This window comes from Mycteria americana, chromosome 1 (genome assembly GCF_035582795.1).
Source record: "Mycteria americana isolate JAX WOST 10 ecotype Jacksonville Zoo and Gardens chromosome 1, USCA_MyAme_1.0, whole genome shotgun sequence".
Lineage (NCBI taxonomy): Eukaryota > Metazoa > Chordata > Aves > Ciconiiformes > Ciconiidae > Mycteria > Mycteria americana.
In genome coordinates, this window is record NC_134365.1 from 193,960,631 (window position 1) to 193,986,122 (window position 25,492).

A 25,492-nucleotide genomic window follows, 5' to 3' on the forward strand; every position below is an offset into this window, starting at 1 on the left:
ATGATTTCTGGGTAGACTGTGGAATTAAGCAAGAGAAAAGCATAGTATCCCCACAGAAATCTTTTAATAAGTACTCCATTTTATATCTAGAAAATTTGAAGCATTTATAATCCTGTTTGACGGTCACTGGAATCAGAATAAATCTTTCTATTGGCTTCAATATGACTTGCAGTTAACAACACTTCTTGTGCAAGCGTTTCTTTCTTGGTTCAGTACTCTTGCTAATAAGCCCTAGAAATCATACCTGAAATAGAGGAGTTGAGTCTACTTTAAATCCATCAGACCCTGGCTGTTTAACTAACGGAATTGCTTCAGGATCATCTACTGCAAGTTTTGCATTAAAAAGAACATTTCCAAAGCTTGTGGCTTGCGTCTCCGGCTGAGCTTTGTCCTACATGGTCATGGAGGGAAAAAAAAGTTTGTAAAACACAGATTCATTTCTTCTAGGAAAAACAGTTCTAATATTTATACACAATGTATCAATTGTGTAATTTACACATGCTATTTTATGCAATCCAGTGTGATATCAAGAGAAAAGATGTGAGAAGCAGTTGTGGTCACATCTGACTTGTACTAACTTCTATTTAATCTCTTGCCTGAAGACTTTTTTGTTGAAATACAAGGGGGAAACACTAGAGAACAACCATAGCCACATATCTAAAGTAAAAAAGATACACAAATGTGGTCTGAAATAAAAGTAAGAAGTCTATGTCCCAGTTTAAAGAAGCTACCTTTCATTTCTATTAACAGACGTTCATATAAATTAGTTTAGATAATTAGATACTCATCTTACTTAAAGTTAACACTCTAAAAGTTGGGCATCAGGTCTGTAGTCATCTAGGCTTACTCTGTAATTATTTTGAGATATTATCTCAGATATTCTAAGCCAGCTTTAGAGGCACCTCTCTTTCCCTGTTGACTACAGAGGCAACCTGGATGACTAACTTTACATTATACACTAAATTTTGGATGGCTAAAGATGAAGCAAATTCCAATCCTTAACTTGCATGTCTCCTAAGACTTCCTCTATGGTCAATGTATACAGACAATGCAGAGAAAAAGGCCATGTTGGGATTGTAACTTAGGTCAAACTCTAAATGATGAGAGTCCCCTGAAAGATTAAGAATAGAACCAGGAGGCAAAAGGGTAAGATACTGCCTTCATGTTAGCCTGGAGCTCAAGTCAAAAATTTAGTGCCATCAAGAACATTTTAAAGAACAGTTGGTTTTGGATAAAAAAGAAGTTAGAAAAAAACCCCACAAGTATGTATGTGCATCCTCCCAGAATTAGAATGCTTACCACAATCTTAAACCTGTACAGAAGGGATGGAGAATCAGCAAGGCACCCATATTCAGTGTTGGATGGATTATATTTGGGTACATATCCATCAGCTCCTGTGCACAGGAAAACCTTCTCGATGCTACAGTAGAAGGAATCACCCAAATTCTGCACTGGATCCACCATCACCCGACCATATATGATATCACCTGTAAACAGTGCACATAGTTCACATCTTATTACACTGGAACATTCAGCACAGTACTGAGGCTAAGTTAATAAGCCTAGTCAAGAAGCTTAGTGCAGTGTAATGTGACTATATCCAAAGACACCTTGCTACCCACCTTCCTCTGTAGGGGGTTGTCAAAGGCCGTGATCAGAGTGCACGCTCTTCCATGCACTCTGGGACACGCAATAGCAGTAGGAGGCCATTTGCCATTGGTATAATCTGAACCAGTTCAGGGGCTGCTTTAATTCTGGGCTATACTGGACTCTTCATTCAAAAACTGAGCTAAAGAAACATTATGCACTCCTCTGCACTAGACCAGGGTGTAGGTTTTGGCCTCCTGACAATGCACTTTGTTGAAGAGATGTTCTTTTTTATGTCAATAGAATCCTGTTCAGGCCGCATAAGAGCTTACTTATACTTGGTCAGACTGGCATACCGTACAAGTGAAATGAACATTATGAAAAGTCACAGAGACATTTTCTGAGACTTGGCTCCCTACTGTGTAATTGCATTGCAGCTGTCTGATAATGTTTAAGATAAGACATGCTTGACAGCCCTGTACAAATAACCTGAGCCATTGCTACGCAGGCAAGAAAAGTATACTGTGTGCAGTGGTGAGGTACAGATGACAGAAAGTGATTAGGAAGGTTGAGAATCTGGAGGAGGAAAGGAGAAATGTTGCGTCGCTTTTACAACAATTTGGAGTAACTGTAGTCTTTGAGAGAGAGAGACCAGATACCTGCTGTTCAAAAGACTGTGCAAATACATCACAAAAGACAGTCATGTATTCAAGGTGCTGGCACTCTACTAAATAGGCAAAAGAGGCACATGAGGAAAGCAGAGGAATGAAATGACTGCTTAGGTCCACTGACACATGTATCAATTGAATCAATCTGCCCACTCCCAGCCTACTCAGTGGAGGACAGGTAGAAGGGAGAAAGGCTTGATGCTGTGCAAGCAGTGTTCAGTAGTAGCCAAAACGTTGGCATGTTATCAACTGTTGTAGCCACAGATGCAAAGCATGGCACCATAGTGGCTGCTATTAAGAAAGTTAACTCCATCCCAGCCAGACCCAGTACACTCACCCACAACAAAAAGACTGTGTAATAGTCACTTATCAACTAGGAACATTCTTAATATCAGCCAATGTTTATAAAGTGCTCAGCTTATGAGAAATGGCACCAGTACTGTAACCCTCAGACATAACAGTTTCAGTGCAGAATGGCCAACAGCTCTGATGTAAACTGCCAGGTAGGAAAAGCAAATGCAAAAGAACACAAGCAGCAAGCCCAAACCCTTACTCATATCTTGTTTTGACTGAAACAGGATCCTGATAGTGTGGAACACATATTAAATGTGCATGATCTGTGCACAATTATACCTTCTGAGAAAGCAACGTCACTTTCTTGCCCAAAGCCCATTGAACCATCAGATAGCCACAGTGCCTTTTTGGAGAGGAGAAACATCTGGGTGTTCAAGCTGAACTCAGCAGCCACTGGGTCACTGACCTAAAACACAACAGCATAAGGCTCTTCAACAAGTATTCTTTAATGACTCTTAAAACACAGCATGATCTTCTCCCAATGTACATTATTTATCAGCTCCGCACATCTACGTGCAATAACACAGTAACCAAAAAGATTTCTTTGTACTAGACATATATTGCTATATATTTTACATGCATACAACCTTTGGATTATCTGCCTCTGTGATATTTGGTAGGATTCAAGGTTAGTTTCTTCCCACCACATTTTTCCACATCCCAGCCAAGGAGGTGCCTAAGGCAACTTATGTGGGGGGTAACATGAGGAAAATATTTCCCTCAATAACTTGTCTCTGACTCATCACAGCCTGTTTTCTCTATCCCATTTTCATTCTTACACCCAAGTCCGACCTCTGCTTCTGATCCTCTGCCAAGTATTTGAAAGTACACATTGCTGAGGATTTATTTGCAACTATCTGTTCTCCTGATGTGCTGCAGGATATCAGATCATGCATGTGAAAATGCACCAAACCATCTGAACACCTTTTTATGCTAGTATTTATATATTTGACATAGTTATCTATGGTTCTTCCTTGACTACATTACAAGAATAAAATAAATCAATACTATCAGCAGCAGGTTCTCATTGGGACATATAACACAAGTTAGAAGACAAACTATACAGGGACATGGCATAACAAAAGGAAAAGAATATAGTGAACAGAAGAATTGGGGAGAGCCCAAAGTTCAAAAACTTGCAGTGTACCTAAGGAAACAATGTGGAAGATGAACACATTAAAAAAAAAAAAAAACAACCCAAAAAACAAGAGGCCACTAAACAAATTAAAAAATGCTAACATATATATGTATATTTATGTATATATATGTATAAGTGTGCGGAAAGGAAGGAAGGAAAACAGAAAAGAAAACATTCTTGCTGGCTCACGGACAAGGGGCTGATGGAATGAGATATAGCAATATCAACAGAAACTACTGCTGCAAGTTATACAGCTAACACATTTATTCTTCTTCAAATATCTTTTACACAATAGAGTCCCAAAACTATCAAAGCAACAGGATTTGGCAAGAAGAATGTATAGCTGAAATATTTTTATAAACTCACTTCTACTCTTCAGAAAGAGGAACCCTAGCCCCATAGCCTTTTCACAGAAATAATAATTAAAAAAATAATTTCCTTTCTCTTGGAATGCTTCCTTCTAAATGCCTGGGATTCAGGCTATTGGATTGCAGTCCCACAGCTTCAAATACCTGACTGGCACAACTGGTTTCCAGCTGTGGTTCTGAAAGAGAATCAAGCATGGCCTCATCAAGCTCTTCCTGGGCAGAGTAAATGTCCACTGAATGGGAAACAAGAAGTGTGTACTCAGCTAAAGGCACTGGACTTCAGCCACACGGTTTACAACAATGGTAAGAGCAATGGCCTGGGTAATTACTATGCCTATAGCTATGAATACATCTCTTAGGCATCCTATTTTAAGTTACTATTTTATTTCAGTTTTATGTGTAAGTCTCAGTGCTGCCAGTGGCTGACACATAGCTGTTATTGATGACAGTAGTTTAAATGTAATTATTTTCATGTGCATTTGAGGCATTTTAAACAAGAGTTCTTAAAAAAATAATCTCTGAGGATCTGCTGAGTCAGAAGAGTACTGTCAGTTTATTATGCCTATTTGCCATGCCCATCAACTCTGCATAAGGATGATTTGGGGACAATACAGATCATTCATGGTAGACATCCCCACCTCCATGGGACCAAAGCCCATGAGATACTTGGTACCTCAAGAAGCAGAGAGCTCGTGAGATAGGTCTGTCCCAGGGCAGCAAGTATCCTGATTATGGAAGTGCTTCTGTCAGGAAATAGTCATGCACATTTAAGGAAAGGAGATGCTGAAAGGACTGGGATAAAGCAGAGCTTGGAGGCTGAATGCTGTTCATATTCAGGAAATCCCAGAGTGAGACAGTGGTAATACAATCCTCACTAGTGTTCCAGGCTACCTGCTTTCCTCTTCAGGGGCCACAGAGAGAGGAAAAAGGAGATGGGCAGATACATGTTAAAGAAGGAAATGTTGAATCAAAATCTCCAGAGGGGATACACCAAATATGTTGTCTTCTTGATGTTTGATTCTTAAAATGCTCCCTCACTCATGAACAGTGGAAACAATTGTGAAGGAAATTAGAACAAAACGTTTCCAGGAAAATGAAAAGCCTCATATTAAAAAGCCCAAGAAGATCATTCAGTACAGCAGCTGGAGCACTAGACTAAGAATTGGGAGAAACAACTCTCTGCCCCATCATTTCATCCTTAGATTTTACAGTCAAAGCCATTTTGGTCCAGTTGTGACACCTGCATTCACTGACTTCATAGAATCATAGAATGGTTTGGATTGGAAGGGACCTTTAAAGATCATCTAGCCCAACACCCCTGTCATGGGCAGGGGCATCTTCCACTAGATCAGGCTGCTCAAAGCCCCATCCAGCCTAACCTTGAACATTTCCAGGGAGGGGGCATCCACAACTTCTCTGGGCAACTTGTTCCAGTGTCTCACCACCCTCATTGTAAAAAAATGTCTTCTTATGTCCAATCTAAATCTACCCTCTTTCAGTTGCCCCTTGTCCTGTCACTACAGCCCTTGGTAAAAGGTCTCTCTCTGTCCTTCTTATAAGCCCCTGTTATATATTGGGAGGCCGCAATAAAGTCTCCTTGGCTCATTCTCTTCTCCAGACTGAACAACCCCAACTCTCTCAGCCTTCCTTCGCAGGAGAGGTGTTCCAGCCCTCTGACCATTTTGTGGGCCTCCTCTGGACCCACTCCAACAGGTCCAGGTCTTTCTTGCACTGGGGACCCCAGGACTGGATGCAGTGGGCCTGTGCAAGGTATCAGGTGTTTCCTAGTCTAAGGACCAGCGTCACAGTCTGACCTTTCATGCTCACTTCTCTGTCTTTTGTTTCTTATTTCTGAAACAATGGATACCAATGCTTATTCAGTTTTGCAGAATGACTAGAAAATCTTAGAGGTAAAGTGCTAGATACTGCTTACTGAATTTGTGTTACCGTACTGCTGCTAATTGCTGCTTTTTTGGGACCTGCTTTAAGTCCACATAGTCTTTCAATCTATGATCAAAAGGAACAATATCATGGGCCACAGAATTTCCTGAATTCCTTTTACTATGAGTATCTCAAGAAAAAGAGCTGGTCTTGGTTGGAAAATTGCTGGTGATGGGGGACTAACTGTCCTGTGTCCTGTGGCAGGACACTGTTGCAATTTTGCACCTTATCCCTGTTTTGAATTGATGTACCTGAAACTTCCATATATTGTATTATTAAAGCTTTATCTGATCTAATGACTCCTATAGTATCCATTTATTTATTCCAAGGCAGTTCTTCGTCTCAGTCATAGTTCTTAGTTCTTAGTCATAGGCTTATCCCAGGTAAGAGTTAGGTCTCTCCCTAGGCTACTTTGCCCATTTTGAATGATTTTTGCAACTCTTTTGAATTTTCTTTGAATTATCAACATCTTCTTGTTTATACTGGGACCAGACACAAGCTGTGGTTTAGCATTTCTATGAATTGCTTTAGAGTACCTAGAAGCAGGTTAGAAATGCCAGACAAAAGCTGAAGTGCTGAAGTAGTATAAATTCTCCTCACCCCTCCATTCAAACTTTTTCAAAATGTTTTGCTGGTTAACTCTGAGAAGGCAGGTTTCATGTCAGATCATGTATCATCTCTCTGCTTCGCCAGGACTTAATGCCATATCAGGAATCATCTGTTCTCCCATAGCTCGCGTAATGCCAAATGAAAGCATAAAGACTGCATACATTCACTTGTGTACTCTGGCTAATTCAACAGAAAAGCGATTGTGTATCCCTGACTGATCCGGATCGGATTTATACTGTAAGACGATTCAATAGCATACATCTATACTATTAATGAGCATGAAACCACAGTCACACTGTTCCAGTATTAGCTGTATTGGCTCCAAATAACAGAAATGATATAACTTCCTCCTTACACATCCCAAGGTCATGCTAGCCCTTTTGATAACACTGTAAACTGTCAGTTTATGTTGTGTTAACCATCCACCATGACCCCCAGATGTTTTTCAGCCAATGCTTTCTACAGCAGAGTCCATTTCTCCATATTTTGTTCCCAGCTACAGAGCTTTACAGCTGGGCTTTGTGAATGGTATGCTGTTTGCCTGTTCCCATGTTACCATATGATCCATATTGCTATGGGTGGGATTTGTCTCACTCACTTTCATGAGTCTTAAAGCTAAGCATTTTACCAGTGTAGGCTAACTACACTTCCTCTATAGTCAGTGAAGGAAGTCCTACCTTAGGACTGAATGAATCTTTCTCTGGAGGTCCCACTTTTAATACCAGAGACCTAGCTCTGATCTTTGTGTCAGATGAAAACCTTCTGACAATAGTTTTTATATTTTTTATATCTGGTAAAACTATTTCACACAAAAGCCAATGGACAAGTAAAGAATTCCCAAAGGTTAGTTCATCCCACAGTAACTATCCCCCAAACCAACGCCAATGAGCTTCCTATTGGCTTTCAAAGATTGGCCATGCATTGAGGACAAAAAAACATTTGTGCTCCTATGTTAGCCTTTCCCAGTTGGGTAAAACTGGTTAAATAGCAGGAGAGGAGTATGTGCTGTCCCACCAATTTAGAAATTGGTTTGTTCATAAGCAAGTAAATTCAGTTTCTAGCACTATCATTACAAGACCAACAAAGGCAATTGGGAATCAAACTAAAAAGGAAACATGATGAAGGTATCATTGGAGTGGTACCTGCTGGAATCGGATATCCAGATCAAATGTGATCGGCTCTCTAGGATTGCAGATCACTGGTAGGCTGTACTCCTGATGTGGAGCAGTGGTACAAGCTATCAGCTTCACGGTGTACGTTCCAGAATAGTCTCTAACCTGAAGAGAGAGCGAGAGAGAGCTGTTCCACCAACATCCTAACTAACAGGCTAGGGCAACAGAAGACACAGTGAAGGCTGAGCTTTTACCGCAAAATCTGAAACAAAGCTCCACTGCTGTACTGGCTGGTTGTATGTTGGCTCACTTCGGATGAGGCTGAGGCTAAATGTCAGGCCCGGGTGATCAGCTGACATAACCATGGAAGTTAGAGATGAAGCTAGAAACATGCCAAGAGACAGATTTGTCACCTTTAGTGTTTCACTGCAAACTCGCAGAGCCTGAAAAACATTCCCAGTAATTCATAGACCATAATGCCATAGTTGATGCTAATACCTTTACAGGGCACTGGGTTTTATTAACTGAAAATCAAACAAAATCAATTACAGTCAAGACAGCTGGGCCCCCTTGATTCTTGTTCAAGTGTCTATTAAACAGTTGCTTTTGGGCTACACTACCAGAACTGTATGAAGATTAAATTTAACAGACAGGCAAAACAGTGAGAGTGGAATGGCAAAGATCTATAATCCCTCCTGTTGTAAACTTGGAATGTCAGCCCAGGGAACACAAAATAATTTCTCTTAGCAATGTAACTGTTTCGGCTCTGCCTGATAGGCAAAACCTAACATGCTAGAGGACAGCTGATAAAAAGTAGCAGCACTATGAAGGAGTTTTATAGGTTAATAAAACTCAGTTAAACTAAAAGATATTTCTTAAAATTATTTTTTCCCTTCTCATTATTGTTCAGCAGATTTAATTTAGTAAGATAATCTTTTCCATGGCCAGCATTCATGCTCAGATTTATGTCTGTAGACAGAGTCTTACACCTGTGATTATTCTGAATAAAGGCAGTGGGGTTTAAACAGATTAAATTGCAGGATGAGGTCCTCAGCAATGACTAATTGAATGGCAGTGAGAATGTTTTATTAAGAGTGATACAATGCTCATACAAGACCTTTTCTTAATCTCTGAAAAAGGTCTAAATAACCTAGAAAGGCTTCAAGTTAGAAAAGACATTTTAATGCTGTCTAAGTTCCTACGGCAACATAAGTAAATAGCTAATCATAGCTTTTGGATTAAAAAACATGTATTTATAGATCCCTAGTGGACAGAATGGCCTAGATCTTCATCTTTCATAAATCAAGCTCTTGGTCAAGTGAAACTATCTGCTTTCCATCAGATTCATGCATATTTTATTAATTTTGACAATCTGAATACAGTCATCAATGACAAGTGAGAAATCCCAAGTAGAGGAAAAATTGTTATCTGAAGAGCACAGTACATAAAAAATTCAGATATCAGTAGCAGAAGTAAGAAAAATTAATAGTAAAAAATTTGGGAGGGGTATCTTTGTTTTTATAGTACTGCTAAAGTGTAGATTAAGCTTACCAGGATGGGACATCACAAACAGACCATGAAACCGGGCTTCAGTCTTGAAGTTGACAACCAAGCGCCCCTCTTCACTGATACGCATGCTGGTTGGGTACAGGGAACCTGGCAGCAGAAGCCAATTCACAAGGTTTATTCCACTTGCAGATGACAAATAAATCACGCTCCTATGATACACCAGCCCTACTCTTTCATTTCCCCTTGTCATGTCAGTTGTTTGGGAGGGGGGCCTGCTTGTACCTTTTGGGTTGACTCAAGATTCTTCTCAAACAAGAATTTACACAGTGGGGCCTAGAGTTTTCACAATGCTTCAGCTTTCCAAAGCACATACAGAACTTCCCTGCAAAGTCATGATTTTACACGTTATCATGGATGCACACAGCCGCTCTAGTAGGCTGAGGAAAGTCCACAGCACAGTCTGTGCTTGTGTTCAGGCAACAGCATGGTCATCTGCCACGGGGTTCTACAGAAGGAAGAATACTCTTGTTTTCACCAGGCATTCAAGCTGACTCCTACCAATGAAAGCTGCTTCAGAGATACTCTTTATCAGTGCCTCCCTCTCTATTGTCCCAAGGCAGCACACACCAGCATTTAGTTGTAGCAGTTGTTTGTGGCTTCCATGGCAATCTGCTTGAGGGAGCTTGAATCTGTGAAACTCATTCTGACAGGCTTTGCATTGCTGGTGATTTCTGGTATGAATCTGGCCCAAAACACAGGCCTAATGTTTCCTAATTTCAGGTTACAAGGTCTTGTTTATACATCAGAAATGGTTTATTGCTGTAGCTTGCAGCCAAGCCCCTTTTTCTCTAGAGGTCTGCAAAGCTTCAGAGTTCAGGCATTTCCTCCAGTGCTCCCTTACAGAGAGCCAGTGATGTGCCACCATTCTGCTTTCTAGGAGCAAGAAGGAAACAGGAATGTTCCTCCATGAATGTGTCGGAAACCTAACACACTCACCGATGTGAATGTACACCACCTGTACAAAATCACTTGTCCCAATCATATTTATTGGTACATTAGAAATATATATATATGCATGAATCATGGCTTTAGAAGACCTTGACTGCTTTACAGTCTTATGTAGAATTTATGTAGAACGATTATATGTATCCAGAGGCATGGAAATAAACTGCAAACTAGTTAACCTCTCCCTGCCCAGAAAAACAGCTGCTCATTGCGCAAGGCTGTGGAGTGAGAAAATACTGCCCAAATTAGATTGGCATACGTTGGGGGTCTACCTTCCACTACCTCACTGTGTTTATCATGTGTTTTGTGCTGGCTGTTTTCAAAGGGAGCTGTCAATGTTCAGCATCTCCAAAGACCTGGCCATCAGCTTCTTAAATAGAGAAATAAAAAATTAAAGCACCAAAGACGAGAAAAAGGTGGCATAGATGTGCCACGTAACTGCTGAGACTGAGGATTAGATCTGGTTGTTATTCAGTGACTAGTACATCATATGATTTGTGGCATGTGGCTTATTCTTTAGGCATGGCATGACATGTGCTTCATTCTTCATGCACTGTAGATTCCCCTTGCCGCTCCTCATTTCCTGCTCTTAACATAAGGACAGAAATTGCATAGCAATGACTTCTGTAGTTCATATATAGAGTTTGCAGAAACAAAAAATAGTTTCATGTTCACTGGAGTCCTGAAATTGTGTAAGTGTACATACATAATTGTAGCTAACGCCTGTATTCTACCTTAGGTTGAGACAGATACGGAACACCTGAAGCTTAATGCTGGAAAATACTAAGTAAATATGCATAAATAGAACAAAGCAGCATATAGGTATAACTATACATTTTAATCTTTCACAGACATCTGTATGTCACTATTTTTAAAAAATAAATTAACTTTTTGCAAAGATAAATTCTGTAATGATAGAGTTTGATTTGTTGACTAATTAGAGTCACAAACATTTATTGACAGTATCTATCCCATTTAAAGAATGTTTCACAGTTTACTACTCTAACACATAGGACAGGCTATTATACCCATTATATATTTCTGTATCTTTTGAATGTTTCACAATTAATCACAATGTTTTCAAAATATCAAAAGTTTCTGAACTGTACATTCATGGCCAGAAAAAAGTGGTATCACAGAAAGGTTTCAATTTTTTTCATTAAAGTGCAAACATCTTGTGTGGTAACAGAATATGAATACATAGTGAACCTCGAGGTTCTGAGTAGAAATAAATGTGTTATTTTATTACATGTGTACTTAAAACATAACAAGACAATTATCTTTCTTTGCAATAAAAGAACTGATGTCAACGTTACATGGTTTTCATAAACACCCCAGCAGAGCACTATGAGTGCTAGGAAATGACAGATCGTTTGCAACTGATAATAAATGATACACTTTTTTTTTTTTTTTTTTTTGGTATTAGAACGATTGAAAAATCATCCTACTTACACTTTTAGTAACAGAACATGAGTTCGATGCAAAGAAATCCAACACCCACCTTGGAGCTCTGCTTCAGGTGGGCTACCGATCCCATCCTTCCACAGGATGGCAGTGTCATACACAAAAGTCAGCCGGAGCTCTGACTGCAGGTCGAAATGCTGCCAGCCTCCTACACCCACCGGCGAGTGGAAAACGTAAGAGACGTACAAGGGGACTCTCAGCGTCACATAGGACTGTACTAGGTTGAGAACCTATAAAAAGGAAAATTATTTATTGAGGTTAGTGCTCATGAAAGCCAGCATTGCACAGGTAATCCGAACGCAAGACAAAGAGAAGACAGAACTTGAAGTAAACACTGTGACTGAATCAAATTCTCTCATTTTGCAAATTACAGCTGAAGTGCAAACCACCACATTTCAATGGATTTCAGCTGAGCTTACATCCCTTCAAGTTCCATTTTTGTATTTCAAACTGAATATCTGTTCTGATAAAACATAAATCCCTCATTTTGACTCATAATTTTTGTTCAGGTTTTTTAAGTACATAAACAACATGGCTACAAATGAAGGCTTTAGAAATGTTTCAAATACCCTTTTGCATTTGCTCTATCCTTGTGCCTTAACCAACTCTTTTGCTTACATTCTTATGTTACTATCCTCTGAGAAGCTCTTCTGGAAGACCCTGAATTTGCTCAGACGTCATTGCAAGACTGAGTCCTTGGTCTGTACTTACTCATCTCTGGAACTATTCCTTTCTTTGTGCATGGATAGTAGCTAACATACTGCATGCAAACACACAAATCATACTGTTTATCACTGCCTGGAAGAACTAAAAATAGTATGCAAGTTGATACAGATTTATAAATAGACCCTTTATGCGTATATTGTACAAAATAATAGCACTGTATTTCATTAGTATCAGTCAGAGAATTACATGTTCTTTATCTATATTTTGATGAAAAAAGGAAAGAAGAACAGTGTCAGTAAACTGTGTCCTCTGACGATAGCTCTTACATGATACATGAATCCAAACCTTTCTGTAGAGACTTTGCATTTATGTTTTGTTACAAATACTTTTTCATTCACATTTACCTCTCATTAGAAATGTGCAATCCAGATCCTTTTAGAACATTCTGGATTTTCTTAGAAAGACACAGAAGGAAAGGCATTGAGATCATCTCCCAGTGGGAAACTTTTCAAAGGTATAAATGGTGTTGAACTCTCATTTACTTCCAATAGAAATTCCATATGTAAATTTGTACATCTGAACATTTCCCTGGAGTGATTACCTTACAAGCTTCTAAAGAGTGTTTTGCACTATTAAAAAACCCCAACATTACAAGCTGTGTAAAAATCAAACTGTTTCTGGGTTCACCCAGTGGCATGTCAGGGGGCTGAATGTCCATTACCTTAACAGCTGCTTTACATTTCCAAATGCCAGACAAAACTTTTAGTAATACTGTGACACCACAAATTTACTGCCTGCACTGACTAAATACTCTGAACTAATTAAGGAGTTAATTATGGCAAATGTTAGTAGTTGCCACAACTCACTTTCACGCGTGACACTCCTTGATCTACACACCATGCTACCAAACCCCTTTCTGCTTACATTGTTTGCATCATTCCACAAAATGTGCTAGCATTTAGACAGTAGTAGTCTGGGAACACACAGTACCATGCAGTAAAGCAGCCTGGTAGATAATATGAGATGCTACAGTTATAGATGTTTATATATTAATGCTGCTTTGTTGGTTTTACTCAAGAACTTCTATTTGAAACAAAAAAAGGGTTTTCTTGTCTATATGTATTGGATGACAAATTTAAGTTAGACAAAAATAGTATTCTTTAGTCCTATTTAAGTTGCAAGTTTATCTTTGGGATACCTGCATGGATATCTGAGCAATTATTACAGACATGGATTTGATAAATTGTTACAAATAACAACACAGAATTCTCACTTCTATCAAAAAAAAATATAGCTATGATGCAACTCTACAGTGCACCATGGTTTGCCTCTGATTCAGGAGAGACCTCGAACATCTGTCATTTCCTGGTACAGTATCAAGAACTGAATACATTTGGTAGTAAAACAAATGTGTTACTATTGAAAAGTCATCCCAGACACACTGTGTTGGCTTTTCTCTGTGTGTTTTTGTTCTATATCTGCATGTTGTACAGTAAGAATTAGACATTGAAGTCAAAGATCTGAAATTCAGTTTGCTTATGAGGAAGAGACAAAGTTACGTGGAAGAAGATTTAATATATGTACATTATCCTCTTGAAAAGAAGCATACATAATGCTTAAGGATAATGTAGAGGAGGACTGGAATATCACACAGGGAGAATTTAATGACTTTGAGGACTAGAATAATAGAAGTGAGGTGAAATTTTACAGCATAAAGTATAAGGTAATAGAAACTAGTGACAGGCATTTCTGGTAGAAATGAAAGACATTGATTAGAAACAATAGAAGGGAAAAAAATTTGGTATGTGAGTTGATCACATCATAACTATGACCTTCCTACCCTCCCCATGTGATATGATCCTAAGATAAACTGAGGAATGGGGTGGAAATTAGAAGCATGCATGCCATTATACAGAGCACTAGTGAGAGCTTATCTGGAACAGCTTTGATCACCCATGCTTGAAAAAGTTTAATTTGCATTGTAGACTAGGAAAAGAAATCAACATAATCACAGGAATGGCAAAACTATCTGATAAGAAGAGACTAAAATAGCCAGGTTGTTTAGCCTAGTACAACAAAGGCTGAGAGGGACTAAGAATGCTGTCTATACACGTCAGGAGATGAACAGCGTAGGAGGGCCACTGATGATGAAAGATGGTGCTGACATGGGAACAAACAGGCATAAGATGGCCATGACAAATACAGCCCAGAAATCAGAAGAATTTCTAGCCCTCAGTGTGGTGGCATTCAACAAGAATAGTGAGGCCATGAAATCCTGTTAGTTTTTAGATTAAGTTTACTAGTGTTGGAAGCACATTATATAGAGAGTTAAGGCAGTGGCCTGGACAGAGTGATCCACAAAACCCCTTCTAGCTCAGTATCTTATGCCACCTCATGCCACCTTCTTTCAAAGCTTTTCTTGATTTTCAAGTACAAGGTTTCATCAGCTCTTCATGTACACTGTACAGAAAGCAATCCATTAATGGGGTTTGTAAGCCACATTTTAGGGTTTTCTTGCCTCCATTCAATGGGAGCATAGTGTTAGTGAGCTCAACTCATTTGTACTGGTGGAAATCTAGCAGTAGGATCCCTTCTGGGGCAAGTCTGCTCCTTTGCCATACATTACCACCGCTCTGTGGGAAAATCTGAAACCATGGTGCCAAAGAATTGTCTCCATTTCTAGGACCCTAGAATTTAGAAGGTTCTTCTCTTTTAGCAAAACCTGTAAGAGATGTCTGGGCAGCAGGGCTGCTTGCCCTATCCTGGGAATTTATTCATGTACTTATGAATGTCTATGTGCTTCCAGCAACATAGCTGCCCTTATGTGTGATTCATGGCATGTAGGGAGAGGAAGGAGTTCTTGCTAAACCAGCTGATTGAGTTTTTATGCACACAAACCCTTCTTCAAGCACTCATGGATTTGCAGGTGTGGAGGAAAACATACAATACTGACAGCTAGAGAATTACTGAATAAATAGTTCTCTCTCTCCTAACAGTAAATAAAAACTTAAAAGGCCCTCTCATTTCTTGCTGTAAAGAAAAATGCCACAAGGGGAAAACTACTCTTCAGTAGGCAGAAAAGAAAAATCTCAAGACATGCTATATGAAATACAGAGGATCTTTTTGATATAATAAAAATAAAATACAGAAAATTAACTGCAGAGGAAAACTATGTCAGAGTAAGTGAGCAGGCCCCCCAGCAAATGAATCGATGGAATGTGTTACACAGATGGGAGTCTTACTTCTCTAGCCCTCTTACTAACGCCATTTAGGCAAACATGAGAAAACATTCTTTCCATTGAGTTATCTTTATTTCCCAGCACTGCCTGCAAAGCCTATTGAAAGTAGCCAGCTGTTCATATTTTATCTCAATGTGACACTGATGAAAGCAAAATGGTAACTTAGAGCTGTGTAAGTGTAGGATCAGCTTAACTGCTGTGGAGAGACCGAACAGGTGCATTAAGTATCTATGCATCCTATGCACAGGAGATTTTAGCAGTTGTACTGACAAAATTATATTAATTAACATTAATTTTAAACAATAGTAAGTGGGTGTGACTTTTAGCTTTGTGATACCAGGAGAGAAATACAGACTACAGCTACACCTCAGCTGAATTGGGGAAATTGTGTCTAATACTCTGTGACAATGCCAGGGCTGGCTAACCTGAGAAGACAGAAGACAAAAATTGTTCCAAGCAGGGAACAGACTCTTACAGTTAATATCTGAAAAAATGTAGATCACAAATCATTCAAATAGTGCATCTCAAAATTCATGTGTGTGAGGGAAGAACATCATTTATACTGGACATTGATATAAGAAGTAAAGTTTCATACATTTTCTTTGCAAGATAAATTATCACAGAGCATAAGGTCTATTTTTGAATACTGACAATTCCCATTTAAGACTTAGGAAATATTAATGGGAGTTTCTACAGGTGTTCTTCTTTTGTTCTCCTTTCTGATGCAAACTGTCAAACTTCATTAAGTAAAAAAACATAATTAGTTTGAGAATCTGTCATGTAACAAGTGAGAATATTTACAACAAGAAATATTTTCAGTTAAGGCTTTGGGGCATGGACTCTGTTCTACATTTATATTGTGTTTTATTTATCTGGCTTACATTTCCAGACGCCAGAACTTGGCAGTGCACGTGCACTGTTAGTACTGATAAAATCAGAATTAGAAATTAGAAATAATACAAGTTCATGTTTTATATTGTATATCCCAGTGAAACAAACTTTTCATTAAAATTGTATTTTTGTCCTCCAAATTACCCTAGGCCTCATTTTCTATTGCATTGGCTTGCTGTGTCTATGAATTTGAGTCACACAAGCTTAACAATGTTATCAATTAACTGTTTACACAATACCAATACGGTAAAGCTAAGATTTGGCCCCAAGAAGGCACGCAGCCAGGTGGGTCACAGGTGAAATACAAAGCAGGTTTGTTTAAAGAAGTCTGAATGGAGAGGAGAATGCAATACAGCCTTGAAATGCCAGCTCCTTGAAAAATTTAACCTCTGACTTTGTTACACAGCTGGCGTACTAACTTTATAGTAGAGTTTTTTCTTCACAGCTCTTACTAAATGCATGTGTTTGCAGCTGGAGAAAAAAAGGTTTGACTGTTAGTGAGCTTCCATGTCAAGGGAATACAAATTGAGGGGTTTTCTTAAACTTGACTGTGATGGCTGAACTGAACATAAAATTCTGAAAATAGACATTTCTGTCTATTTGCATTTTACAGCATCTTGTGAGATTTTCAGAAGAGCTGACTTTTCCCCTTAAAGTATGATTTTGGTAAAACTAGAACTAGTAAAGCTGTAAATATACTGTTTCTATGTAATAAAAAACCTCTGCAAGCTGCCTCATATAAGCTGCGGCAATACATTAGTGATTTTAAAATCTGTTTTCAGATGGGATTTTCAAACACTCAGTGCCATAATATGTGTAGCGTAAATGTGAACTGAACATATTGGAAGAGAGACATTTTCATTTTTGGCCCGAAATAACTGGTTTTGTTAGAGAACAAAACAAACTGCTCAGCTGTACTCAATTACAGTGGCTTCAAGGTATCAATCTGTACATTCAAGTATTTTAACATATGTTCTTCACCTTCTTGTTTCTATCAAAGACTTGCTTAACTAGTTGTTGTTAATAAAATTTGTTTGAATGGTAATTTCCTTGCTTCCCTATGCCAAGTCTGGCAATGGACTGGAACTAGGGAAAGCAACATCCACATATAAATACTTGGCCAGAACCACACAGAAGCCTTTAGATGCCAAATTGTCTGGCTACAGCAAACAGTTATAACAGTAGGAAATGAGATCAAATGATACTTCACACTCTATCAAATAAGTCTAGGCCAACCCTTCAATATATACTTTATTAAAGGACAGTCACTTGCTTGGCTTTCACTGTTTCATTTTTTAACTTCCTTTCATGAATATCTGTCATTGTTCTAGCACCTGCGTCTTGAGAACGTGAGATGTCTTTAGTACTTGACTCTCACAACATCCCCATGAAGTAAAGTCCAACCTTTATTAATTACCTGAAAATACAGGAAGACAGCCCTCAGGTAGATGAGTTACACATTTTTAAGGCCTATACATATCCAAAGACAGACACTGAACTTTAGGCTGTGCCTGCAGGTTGTCCAAAAGAAAACTGTTGCTGCTAATCATCAAAGCTGACCTTAACTTTAACCAGAACAGAACTATAATCCAAATGAATTAGCTCAATTTAAAGAGGAGTCTTTATTTTTAAATATAAGTTCCTTAAGCTGCACATCTAAATCCGTATTTAGATACATAAATGTCTGACTTTTCAGATGTGAATATGGGCAGACCCCAGGAACAAAGCATCAAGCTGTATATTGAAAGCAGTGCTGCACCTAACTCATGCAGGGTTTGCTCATTCACAGAGTAATTGAGAAAGAGAATGGGTCACAAGCAAAACGTCTGAAAGGAAAAAAAAAAAGAAAACTAAGACCTTCTCTGTATGTATTATGACAGTTCATGAGTTCATGGGAACTGGCTAAGACAGCTGCAGCCTGCAGCAAACACCAGAAGCGCTGCCAGAAGAACTACACCAGCTGCAGGTCTCCCACCTCACTTCTTGCTGACTGAAGCTCATCTTCTTCCCCTATCATAGGAGGAGCTCCCATAAAGTAAAAGTCCGTATCATGCAAGATATTGCTAGTTGCTTTTGTGAAATCTCTCTGTCTGAATCAACAGTGCTACCTTTGTTTGACCGTACAGGTACTGGAGAGCTAGGATCAAGAAACAGAATTTTGAGCTTAAAATTCTAGCTAAAATATCTGGTAAATTCAAGCTATTAAATTTGCAGGTAGCAGGATGTGGTAAGAGTGTTCTTGTTATTTATCTGTTCTGTCTGTATAATAGAACTTAAGCTTCCTTTGTGTGCTAGGAAAACATGGTGAAAACCATAGCTGCCAGCTCTCCTCTCACAGAGGAGGATTATTAATTGTTCACTGAAGGAGAAAAAACCAACAATGGTGACAACCACAGAGACAGGGCACTGACTGCCTCCCCTCTCAGCTGGAGGGGGTCATGTGAAGATAAAGACCAAACTTGGAGAAGAATTAAGTGGAGGTGGGGGAAACAGGGAGGGCAGTGAAGCGCATACTGGCTGCGGGGCAATGCTTCACTGCTAGAAGTAATTCAGCTTGATATTTCACTTAACACACTGTAACCTTTTAGCCATAACCTACAAGGCACTAAAGGATGGCTTCAGCTGCAGTTTCATGGCTCTCATAGTTCATGTTCATCCCTCTCTGCTCTTAAAAGTGGGATCTTACCTAAAGTACATAATGCTTCTGGAGCTTAAAGCAAGTACAGCTCTCTTCCTTGGCCACATTACCATTTATGCATGTCCTCCACAACTGAATATACAGGCTCTTTTCATTTACTAAAATATTGGAATGGTGCTTATTTTCTCCTCTGTTTATATGCATATAGACATATATAGGTTTTATTTAGACACACATTTGTCTAAACCAGCTATTCAGCCTTTTCTCTAAAGGACGCAAAAGTATTTATAATGGCAAGGATTCATACCAGGTCTTCCTTCCTTTTCCCTATGGGAGAAGTGGCTTGCATAGGTCACCGGATCCGAGTTACAGCTGCTTGGCAGCTGTGTGTGCTTATGTGCTTATGATTGTGTTGTGTAGGAAATACGAATATACTGTTGCATATTGCATGGGCATAAGGAGATAGTCCTTATGGAGACTAGGAGATAGAATGATGAGTTGAAGAAATCAAATCATTCTAAGAATTATTTTAACAGTGAAGACTGCTGTCATTTTTATCTTGTGGGAATGTGAAAGGTTTACATCCAACACCTGCATGACTTCCCCTTTCCTCTGACAGGTTCATCGTTCCAATGGAATGTACCTGTAGGAGGATCTGCTTGTAGCAGAGGGGCAACCCCAAGCAGATGCACCAACAGTGAGCTTCCAACATCAAGGCAGACCTTGAACTGGTCTCTGTAACAGACGAGGAACCAGAACTGATGATAGAGCACTGAGATGACATATCCATCAAGGACTTTGTATCTAAGAAGGGCAGAAGCTCCATTTTGTTCTGGTCTTATACTTTACAGAGTATATAATCTCTAGTTAAAAGGGGCAGGATGTTAGGAAGTTAACCAAGGGCTAAAGAAAGCCTGGTGCAATTTCTTGTCCAGCAAACTGACTGTATGATCACCTGCAGACACCCACAGAATAAGGTGGACTTTAGGCATGTAAGTATAAAAAAAAAAAAGAGAAAAATCAGCTTATCTGATTAGGTATCTATATGTCCATTGGCCCCTATGCTTTCAGTAGTAAAACAGCTTTGTTGTTGCACATGCCCATAGATTTCTTTGGGCAACGACACACTTATCTCTTAAGGCCTCACGCCATTTGGGGCTGACAAAGTAAGAATTTGTGCATGTAAGTCTACTGAGGTCTGATAAGCAGATGGGTCCCTGGCAAAATGAACACCTGTTAAAAAGCAGAGAAATTATGGCCATTTCACACAGTGGCCTCATCCTTTGCACAATGGCTCAACAAGGAAGGCTAGTGAGCCAAGAAAGTGAGCTAGCTTTACCACACAGCTGCCATGCTGTGGATAGACTTCTCTGAAATGAGGTACTGCATTTCCAGTCTTTCTTCCAGCCTGTAGGATTATTCCCCAAAGAGACTTTTCTGTGTCATAAAGGATTGATCTTCATAGCTACAGCTTTTGTACTCCAGAGCCTGAATGGGATCAGACAGGCTTATGTAGTAACTATACAAGGAAGACCTAGGGATTAACTTCACTGTCACTGCACCAGAAGGAATCCTGCACCAGAAGGAATCCTGCACCCTTTTACTTCCACATTACTATGGATTTCCAGAAATAATTTTCCAAAGGACACCTGAAAATCTCTCCAATCTCTTTGTTTTAACTCCCCAACCACTTTCACAGCTCCCTTCTCCAGACATCCCATAATGGCAGCTTCTCTTTGCTTCCTGACCAAGGAATTTTCTGCTGGGTAAAGTGAGACCACTGTGCTGTCTGCACTGGAGGGTCTTGTTACCCAGGGAGCAAGAGATCAGCAGAGCCAAGCAGCTGGTAGGACACTGCAGTCCATTGTTACCAGCAAGAAGGCTCTTCACAATTTTTTAAAACTCTTTTTTAAGAGACACTGCGACTAATACTAAATAGCCCAGTACTATCAATGTGCTAAAACCAATCCCTGAGAAGGCTTTCATTCTAAGAAAAGACTAAGGTGGCTCGCTATACAATAAAGGTGGGATTGGTTTGTCCTAAAATACTTTAAAACTGTATTGGGAGAAAATCATAGCAAATTTCATTCAAACTAAATTATTCCCTTAATTTCAATTGGCCAAGGATTTCACATTTAGCCTATTAGTACTTAATAGATATTGATAGCTTTAAGAAATAATCTGTCCTTAGGGGAAGTCTGTTTCTTGTTAAGAATAAAAAAGAACACTTTTCAATTAAATTAGTTCTAAACCCACTTATTTCTACTAGCATAGATGCGTTATAAGGGAAATCTTTCATTTTAAGAACACAGTACAAAATCAAGTTACAGTTTCATACCTGTCCATCTGTCCCAATGGTGCCTCCACAATCTGTGAGGAGCTCGGACATGTCATAATAACTAACAAACTCCCATAAACAGGCTTCCAGATTCAGATTGCGGTAGAAGCGTAATGTATTGAAGCCTCTAATTATTGGGCTGTATTGATAGGGAATGGTCTCTCCAATCACATCTGGATTTTTGGTAGCATCAGTTAAGAAACCATGGTGGGTCTTCACTTCTGTGTAATCCAACAGGTTGGAGCATTTATGGTTTCCAACTCTAGTTCCATCAGGGCTAAGTGTCAGCTCAAAGTTGGAGAGCTCTCTTGTAGAAATAACAGGCAGCATGCCTAAAAAACATTAATTTATAGCACTATCACTAAATTTCAGTGGTCAGAGCTGCTTAATTTAGCCAAAATTTGTCAAACACTAAGTATGTTATGCAGTGCTTCTGTATTTTGTACTTACAGTGATGAATGTACTTTAGAATTCAAAGAAAGTCGATATGCTAAGTGTGTATGAGAATGTTATCCACAATAGTTATCTTTATAGTATGAAATGCCAGATAAAATATTTCTAAATTTCCAACATATTTTTCAATCAGGATTTTGTGTGATTTTTTCAGAAGCACATAGTAATTAAATGGCTTTATATTTTTTTAATAAATAAATTCTTTGGTATATCTCTATGTGCTTCAAAGCAGTTTTACAAAGTGTAGGTCTAGCCCAACTTATGTAAACTATGCAATTAATCTGAAAACAATCTTCACATCAAAGACTATGTATCAGTACAGTATCTTATGCACCTTGTTGCAAACTGCACTTGTACATTCATCCCATTTTTCTCTGGTCCCACATGTTGAACTATTATATTATTATTACTGATTGATTATATTATTGATTGATTATATTATTATTTTGACTATATAAAATAACATGACCAATAAAATAGCTCAAATAACAGCTTGTTGTATGACTTCTCTCAACTCCACAGCTGATTTTATCATACCATCAATATGTGGCATTGTGACTGTCAGTTTGATGAGGTTGGCATAATCAGGATCTTCTGGGCCAGTATAGCGCAATTTGGCAGAGAATGGTTCTGCTCCAACTACTCCTGACATACGAGGTTGACAAAGACCTAATGGAAAAAAGAGAAAGCAACTTTACTTCATGTCCAGAGGAAATAATCTATACTTTCCCTTGCACTATTTTTAGATGCGCTTTTTTCCACTGTACAAGTTTCCAAAACAAGGAGAGTTTTCTTGAATGAGAGGTAAATGCTTCGAGCAGCATTTATCAGAGGTTTGAACAGGAATTTATGCAAAGGAGATTCAAACAGAAATCATTACTCGATCAACTGGACCACGTTTTCAAAACCAGGTGATGATACTGCACCTGCACATTTTCAGTTCCATGTGTCAACCATACTTGCAAAGTCAGTGTCAAGTGCCATACTTTCTTACAGAGGTCCTCAGAGGCATACGCTTTAATTCCTCCCACCCTATTAAGCACATACATAGCTTTACAGAAGATACCTGATCAGTGTTCAGTTGGTTTTGGCACTGGATTGGGGTGTGGACCTATATATACACCTTCATAGGACTCTATGAGCCTCTTGTTCCGTAAGTGACCAAAATGTAGTTAGAATAATTGTGTCAAAGGATGTCTAGAAATACTGTGCTCAAAGTAGAGCCAGCTTCAAAGTTAGATCAAGTTGCTCAGGGCCTTGTTCAGTTGAATTTTGAATTTCTCCAAGAAAGGAGAATCTATAACTTATTTTGGCAATCCTTTCCAGGGTTAGTTCAACCTGTTCCAGTATTAGTCCTGGTTTGTAGGACCTAAGATTAGGTTTGTAATCATATGATCTGAGATACATGCAACTTCTAGTTGCATATTTCAATGCGGAAGTGTCTGCATTCTGACCACAAGAATCATAGCACATTGCCATGTGATGGCCAAAGGATCACAAGGTATTCGAAGAAAGAAACCAGCAGAAGTGGAAAACCAAAACAGTTCCCTTTGCTCATGTTCTGCTGTCGTGGTTTAGCCCCAGCCGGCAACCAAGCACCACGCAGCCGCTCGCTCACTCCCCCTCGGTGGGATGGGGGAGAGAATCGGAAGAGCAAAAGTAAGAAAACTCGAGGGTTGAGATAAAGACAGTTTAATAGGCAAAGCAAAAGCCATGCACGCAAGCAAAGCAAAGCAAGGAATTCATTCACTGCTTCCCACGGGCAGGCAGGTGTTCAGCCATCTCCAGGAAAGCAGGGCTCCATCACGTGTAACGATTACTTGGGAAGACAAATGCCATCACTCCAAATGTCCCCCCTTCCTTCTTCTTCCCCAGCTTTATATACTGAGCATGACGTCATACGGTATGGCATAGCCCTTTGGTCAGTTTGGATCAGCTATCCTGGCTGTGCCCCCTCCCAGCTTCTTCTGCACCTGGCAGAGCACGGGAAGCTGAAAAGTCCTTGACTAGTACAGCAACAACTAAAACATCTCTGTATTATCAACACTGTCTTCAGCACAAATCCAAAACATAGCCCCATACCAGCCACTATAAAGAAAATTAACTCTATCTCAGCTGAAACCAGGACATCTGCTCTTTGCCCATTTCTGAGGAGGCAAAGAAAAGAGGAGTCAGGGCTCTCCTCTTGGAGAACTTATTGATTCTGGTGGACCTCATCTGGCTCAACAGCTCCAAGTTGGAAACTTCTGGCATGAGGAAACAAAATTTCTTTTCTGCACACAATAGCTTTTTGGGGTTTTGTTTGTTCGTTTGTTTTTCTCAAATGCAAGAAAGATGTGCTAAAGAGGCTAAATACAATTTTTTGCACAATCTGACTTACTTTTGAGAATTTGGTCTATGCACTGGAGGTCAAGCATCCTCAAAGTTGAAAATATTCAGGATTTTGGCAGGTTGCTTTGATCATTGCACTTCTTTCAAAATAGCATCTAACAATTCCCTTTGTGTTGTACACGATCTTCAGTATTGTTGACTTCCACATCACAAGTTAGCTCAGGTACTGGAAGTAATATATGCATGACAATTCAGTCCTGAGCCTGAGCTAATTAGCCCTTCTAATTTGTCAAGTGTAATCCAAATAATGCATTATAACACTAACATAGACAGTCTGTTTCACGTAACAAAACTAGCTCACCCAGCACAAGGTTATCTGCCTTTAACAACCACTACACTGCACCTTGTAGACAATACCCTTAGACAGAGTCCTCTTTAGGGTGTAGGATTCCTGATATCGCAAACAAAGGTGAGTTGAGCCTACAGTCAAAATGTGGAATAAAGGACAGGGGTAAATAGAAATTCCATTCATTAAGCTCCTTAAAGCCCTAACTTAGTAGAAAATAAAATGTTTTAACTAAAATATTTAGTTGGAAAGGCCAAGGAAATGAAAATGATCTTGCAAATGAACAATCATGTAATTTATTATCTACCGTAAGATCTCAGAAAAAACAGAAGAGTTAATGTAGCGACAAAAGCAGCAGAGATGACACAAAGAATGCAAAATGGCTGCAGAAGGGTAATAAAATACAATCTTTTGTAGTTTACCTTGATTGCTGATAATTACTCATTCTCCATATTATACAATAAATAAAATTATCTGTGATTTCTACAACAAAATAGCATATGCTATCAGACCGTACTCGTGTGCATGTCAGTTGTTCACCTGTGCTTCATAACGTTATTCAGTATGAGTTTCATTAAAAGAGTTGACTGGGCAAAGGAGGTAGACTACAGTAACTCTGCTGGCTGAGAGAATGCAGCATCAGTTCAGTATTGATTAGGTATCAGAGAATCAGAGAGAGACAAAGAGAGTATCAGAGAAAGAAGAAGGATGAATATTATGAATACCCCAACCATGAAAAAAATTTGTCTATGCCCTGTTACTGGACACCAGTTGCTTTAGTCTTTAGTCAAGGAAGACACTGATTCTCAGGTGTCCAGTGAGGCCTGAATGCCAA

The 25,492-nt window shown here is 39.1% G+C and overlaps 1 protein-coding gene across 1 annotated transcript in view; it reads right to left on the reverse strand.

The window, feature by feature from the left end:
- LOC142404027 (FRAS1-related extracellular matrix protein 2-like) overlaps nt 1-25,492 on the reverse strand; it is a 32,504-nt gene that overhangs the window by 5,267 nt on the left and 1,745 nt on the right. The window contains exons 3-11 of the mRNA XM_075490430.1: nt 22,518-22,649; nt 21,528-21,859; nt 11,793-11,985; nt 9,329-9,433; nt 8,032-8,159; nt 7,808-7,942; nt 2,889-3,015; nt 1,300-1,487; nt 245-391 (exon numbers count right to left, since the gene is read on the reverse strand). Coding sequence (XP_075346545.1) covers nt 245-391; nt 1,300-1,487; nt 2,889-3,015; nt 7,808-7,942; nt 8,032-8,159; nt 9,329-9,433; nt 11,793-11,985; nt 21,528-21,859; nt 22,518-22,649 — 1,487 coding nt within the window. The remainder of the gene's footprint in view (nt 1-244; nt 392-1,299; nt 1,488-2,888; nt 3,016-7,807; nt 7,943-8,031; nt 8,160-9,328; nt 9,434-11,792; nt 11,986-21,527; nt 21,860-22,517; nt 22,650-25,492) is intronic.